The sequence below is a fragment of the Tachypleus tridentatus genome, chromosome 7 (assembly GCF_004210375.1).
Source record: "Tachypleus tridentatus isolate NWPU-2018 chromosome 7, ASM421037v1, whole genome shotgun sequence".
In the NCBI taxonomy this organism is placed as follows: domain Eukaryota; kingdom Metazoa; phylum Arthropoda; class Merostomata; order Xiphosura; family Limulidae; genus Tachypleus; species Tachypleus tridentatus.
Genome location: NC_134831.1, coordinates 174,007,795 through 174,014,049, shown reverse-complemented (window position 1 = coordinate 174,014,049; position 6,255 = coordinate 174,007,795). Strand labels below are relative to the sequence as shown.

Genomic DNA, 6,255 nt, shown 5'->3' with positions numbered 1-6,255 from the left:
AAAAACTGTTTTCGTAAGCGAGGACTTGTGACTAAAATTGGTCAAGAATAGAATACTTTGGTTGATGTTACCTAGCTGATGTACCATTTAATATAAAAATTCTATAAAGAATATGATATTTGGTTTATTTTATTCTTAATGACCATTTGATTCAAAATTAATAACTAGAGGCTGAACGAAATGAATTAGTAATGCTTTATTTAAAGCAATAAAGTGTATTACTTCAAAAATAAAAACAAATGTTAGAAAGATCAAAACAGTCAACAAATAGACTTAGATCATTTAAATCACCACCTTAAATACCATCACACAAATGAAGAACATACGGAATAAATTAGCAACTTAGGTTTCATTGTTGCAGAAGAAAAACAAAAACCAAACTTATTTGAAAGAGATAGTAGTAGCGCCATCTATCACCAGGGTTTCTCCTGTTATGTACAAAGCTTCGTTTGAAGCGAGAAAAGCAATTGCATTGGCGACCTCTTGCGGTTGTCCTATGCGACCATGCGGATATGACTCGGCTGCTTCTTTCTTAACCTGTAATATACAGATTCAAAAATATTTAGTTGCATTTGACGTTAAATTTCAGTGTTAAAAAGTGAAAAATAAGTGTATATATAAATCGACCGAACCAAATGCATCAGAGAATATTCTGGGATAGAGGCCAAAATTATGCTAAGTATGTATTTGGTGTAAGGTCTAAAATAAATATCCCCGGATAGTTTTTATTCTGGTTTGATTTTGACGAATTAATTAAAATTTATTATTCAACCAAATGTATTTACGCCATGTAATATTCAGTATTAAAATTTTAAATGAATTACAAATCAGTATGGTAGAAACACACATGCTATCTAACAGGACTTGGAGATTAGATAAACAAACAAATAAACTTGAAACTGAACAATTAATTCCTGTAAATAACTAAAATCAACATTCCAGCACCTTATGATGACCATGGAGAAATAAATTAGTTTTATAAAATGTAATGTGTTTATCATAACCCCACATATACCGACATGATCAACATTAAAAGCACATTCTTCTAAACTGTTCATATAAAAAACTGTCCCATGGTGAGGCAATGGTAAGACTTCGCATTCAAAACCCAATAACCATCAGTTCGATTCCTCTTCACGAAGACTGAAGATAGCCAGATGTAACACAGTCATGAACCAAATAGCGGTTATAAACAATAGTAAACAGAAACAACACCATTACTTTGTTGGTTAGGAGATTAATAGTAATATTTGGGTTACAAACAATAGTAAACAGAAACAACACCACTTTGTTGGTTAGGAGGTTCCTAGTAACATTTGCGTTTCAAACAGTAGTAAACATAAATAACCCCATTACTTTGTTGGTTAGGAGGATCCTAGTAACATTTGGGTTACAAACAATAGTAAACAGAAATAAAATCATTATTTTGTTGGTTAGGAATGTCGTAGTAATATTTGAGTTACAAACAATAGTAAACAGAAAATAACACCATAACTTTGTTGGTTAAGAAGGTCGTAGTAATATTTTGGTTACAAACAATAGTAACACCAATAATGCTAATATTCTAACAAATACCAATAGTTTATGTTGGACATCACACTACGTCTTTGATTTTAATTAACATTATTGTACAGTATTTTCTATGAATCTATTGACTGTTTCTAACTTTAAATAAATCGTATTATAGTTGTATACCAACAAACTGATACACTTTTCACGTACTTCCCTTATGTTTAATCCAATAGTTGAAAATATATTTGTTTCAGTATATCTAGGGCTGCAAAATAAAAATAAATAGAGAACATTAGCATGTAAAATATTTAAAGCATTACTTACAAATTTTAACAGCTGAGTAACCCCTGCCAAAGTATTCTATTCTTTATAAATTCTCACAGATTTCAAACATCATACGTTCAACGTATTAGAAATACGAAGCAAATAAATTAAAATTAATAACAGAAATCAAATTTCAATATATTTAGATATTCTATTAAATTGTCATTTATAAATAGAGTAAGAAATACGTGTATAGTCTTAAGTGTTACACCGGGAATAGCCTGTGTCAAACAGAAATCACCATAGGATTGACGGAGGGTGTTGTTAACGTGTTATCTAGCTGTCCTCCTTCAACTCCAGTCTGTAACAACAAATATAGAGACGTTTATCTAAGAAAACCTGTTGTTTGTCCTTACGTTACATTCCTAAGAAACTTCTCTATTGCTTGAAAATTTCATTCTCCAAAGTTCCAAGAATTCTATTTCCAAAAATACAAAGTGTATTTTAACAGGGAGGTGGAACTCACAACCTGAATGGCATCTTATGCAACACGTCGAGCTAAATAACCAGGTATAACAGTAACAGTGTTGAACTACTGGCAGTAGAAAGTCACATAACGATCAGCACAAGTTACCACATTAACTTTGTTGGTATCTTAGACATGTAAAACAGAATTACTGCTGCTATTTCACGAGCTCTTGGTTTATAGTACAGAATGTGTTGAGCAGCATTACGTCTCAAACCTTAGACCTTCCCGACAGTAAATAACAGATTAACTTATAACTCAAACAATACAGATTATCTAATATCCTATCTCATTGTTAATCGTAATTTTATTTAGTTGTGATTGAGGTAATCCAGAAATTTTGAAACATCCATAAAATACGTTAATTTCTACTATTTAAAATTTAACAGGAGACAGGAAACTCCTCAAAATAATTGTTCTGTTACAACTCTGAAAAAAATTCAAAATTGTCTCTGATCAACTGTCTTGAGATAATAAAAAAAAGAGTTAAAAACTAAGTGATTGCATCAGCCGTACTCAATTTTGAGCTGATAAACAAATCTTCAGCACCCAACGCCATCTCTTTGCTAAATATTGTAGGATCATCCACGACTGTGAACCATGAACTTTGAGGTCAGAGATGGGAAGTATAAGAGACTTGGGAAGGCTCAGCTTCCACAACTATATGAAGAGAGGTATTTTTACCCTGACTACACAACGGGTACCTTCCTCAACTTGTTTAATACATGTTGTGGATAAAGGAATAAAACACACTTTGTATAGAATAATTTTTAACAACTCAAAAAATATTATACAACATAAAAAGTAACCGTCTCCAGGAACCCGGCATGGCTAGTTGGCTAAAGCACTCGACTAGAAATCTGAGTGTCACGGGTTCGAATCTCTATCACACCAAACGTGCTCGCCCTTTTAGCCGTTGGGACGTTCTATTGTTACATTATATCTCTGTCTTCCTTAGTAAAAGAGTGACCCAAATGTTGGCGGTGGGTGATGATGACTTTTCCCCGAACCTTACACTGCTAACGCTGACGGCCCACGTGTAGCTTTGCGTGGAATTCAAAAACTAAACCAAACCTGTCTTCAGTGACAGGAAGTGTTTAAGTCAGTACAACAATTTAGATTATTTCATGAACTTTAGAAAGTTTAATTGTGTTACATTCTTGGTTTCACTCAGAGTCAAAGTTCTAAGCTACTTATACCATTCACTACAAAAAGTAGTTCCTGAGTATTTCATTCATGTCAAGAGTCACTCAAGAATAACATACAGTAAATCTACATTTATATTATTTAAGTAACGTAAAGTTTTGAAATGTAAATAAGAGTGTGATTAGTTCTTCCATCATTATAAATGTTGAGGTTCGCTTACGTACACAGCTTTTATAACAGGACCCAGACATCGTTGGGACAGACACCATCGTTAGCAGTATGTATTTGATATTGGAGAGAATAAGATATCAAAACAAAATACTCTCTCTGCCTGTACCTCATATTCACAGTAGGAATACGACAAACAATAAACTGAGCCCAGTTTTAAATATATCAAATTAATATGTATCCGAAACACTTTTCTGAATATAGGTTAGGAACACATAAAAACACACTTACTTTACTGAGTTCACTCTGATTTGTTTGGGTGCAAGATCTGGAAAAATGAGAAATTTTTAAAGACAAATCCAACGGGTGATAAATATCTGTTTCTCTGGTTTACGTTACATGCTTTTAATATAAAAACTGCTACCAGCTTTTCAAATTTTTCATGTGAAACTCTCATGAAGAAAAGTTTTCTAAGGGTGTGATATTATATTAGGACAAAAAATAGGTCAAAAAGTAATAAATAATCGATATTATTTTAAGGAATATTCACTCTTATTTTAGTAAATAATAAATAACCTAAGTTACGTTTGTAGTGATTATACAGTGTATTGACAATATACCAGTAAATTCCATTTAGAATAATCTGTTACACTTAAATCGATGAAGTAATATTTGACACGTATATTGATGTTAGAAGACAGTTACTATCGCTCAATGGGCAAAACAGATTTTTTACGAACTCTTTAAACTAATACTGAAATAAAGCATTAGTTGAGTTTGACATTTCTTCAGTCAGTTGTGAAACTTACACTAACAATAACCTTAAAGATTGAAGTTAGAATTTATGCATTCTATAATAAAATTAAATATAAAAAAATAATAGAAATCAATAAAAAATACAGACCTAAGTGTGTGTTATTCCATACAATGAATTTATTTTACGTTTAAGATTTTAATCAATTAAATATGCTATAAAAACTAGTTGTGTTGTTAACTTCTTCCGACGAACGTATAAGTAATTATATTTGATTAAACTAAGATTCAAAAGTGTCACTTTGGGTTTAATTTCTGTATACTTGTATCAGTAACCATTTCTAGGAGGAAACCTACTGGTCAAAAGTGATGATGAAACAGATGGGGCTGTACATAACTTAATCACTCAAACGAGAGAATCTATACTTTTCGATGTGCAAATAAAGAAAACCTTACTAAAAAAATTACTTATAATTACTAAACAGTACCAGATATTTTTATATAAAATTGTATTTCATCTTTGAGACTTATGCCACACTAATGCTACAATTATGATAAACTGATCTAAAGTGCCTTTCGAAATGGTATAGGAGAGAGCTCCTGCACACTAGAAAAAATCGATAAAATAATTTGATTAGAAATTAGATCTAGAAAACGAAATAATTACTATTATTATAGAAAACTATAAGTAAATTATATGATAAAAATTAACGTAATATTAGAGGTAAAACTTGATAAATTACACACTGAGAATTAATAAAAATTTTCGTTTGATTATTAAATTTTAACCAAATCAAATTCTACAATTTTTCACTGGCTCTTCCATATTATACTACTCACTCCTCTTTTGCCGAGAACGCTTGAAACTTTGACAGTTGAACCTTTACTTTCAATCAGGTGAGGAACAGCTAGCATCGTCAAATGGTACACAGCACTTGGAAGTCATGGGAAAAAAAAATACTCATAATGTTTTAAACTAACGATCACAGCAATAGATGGCAAGACTATCAAAACCTATCGGGCGCAATGTTGCATGTCTCTAGAGAATATATGTATTTTTTTTAAATTTGTTTCCTTACTATTTCATAACGATCCTGTAGAGTTTTCCAGCGTTTCCCATGAATTAAATTGTCAATATATGAATAAAAGTTACAAGTTACTAGAATTTCATTTTCAAATGTGTTTTATTTCTGAAGTACTTCAAAACTGCTTAATATTTCATATCCTCTAATTCTACATTTTACTTCAAGAGATTTAACAGCGAATTATAACGTAACGTACACGTTTCTTTGTTTTAATATCGAAAATAATATTCCAATATACGAATCGTAACGAAATTAAATAACAACAAACTAGAGCTTCAAACTTCCAGAAGCTAGTCTTACAATACTTGTCCTTATATCTATATTCAACATACAATGCTGACCAAAATCTTAAGGCCAATGAACATAAAACAAAATATGCATTTTGTGTTGTTACACTCAACCACTTATTTGAGTAGAGCTTCGAAAGATGAAAATAAGAAAAGGGAAAATAAAAATAAAAAACTTTTTAGCATTTAATAGGGAAAATGTGATCACCGTGAAATTAGCCTAAATACAAGTTGTTCAAAAGTTTAAGACCATACCAAAAAGAAGTCCTAAACAGGTTAGGAAATGACCAACAAGACGTCTCAGTAGTGAGTTGCACGGCCGTCATTAGGAATAACTTCAAACATTCGCTTTGGCATGGTCGATATAAGCGTTTGCAGAAGGCTGGCTGGAATATTATTCCAAGTGATGAAAGTGGCTTTACGAAGATCATGCAGTGTTTGGAATTGACGTCTATTTCTATAGACTTCTCTTGCCATCCATCCCCAAACATTTTAAATGGGGTTCAGTTCGGGT

At 31.6% G+C, this 6,255-nt stretch overlaps 1 protein-coding gene across 1 annotated transcript; it reads right to left on the bottom strand.

Annotated features, from left to right (window-relative positions):
• Positions 1-381: 381 nt before the first annotated feature.
• On the bottom strand, positions 382-5,284 carry LOC143257877 (2,5-dichloro-2,5-cyclohexadiene-1,4-diol dehydrogenase LinX-like). Its single transcript, XM_076516903.1, has 3 exons — positions 5,210-5,284; positions 2,078-2,137; positions 382-537 (listed from the first exon to the last, which is right to left on the bottom strand). The coding sequence occupies exons 1-3, from the start codon at positions 5,282-5,284 to the stop codon at positions 382-384; spliced, it is 291 nt and encodes a 96-aa protein (XP_076373018.1).
• Positions 5,285-6,255: the final 971 nt, after the last annotated feature.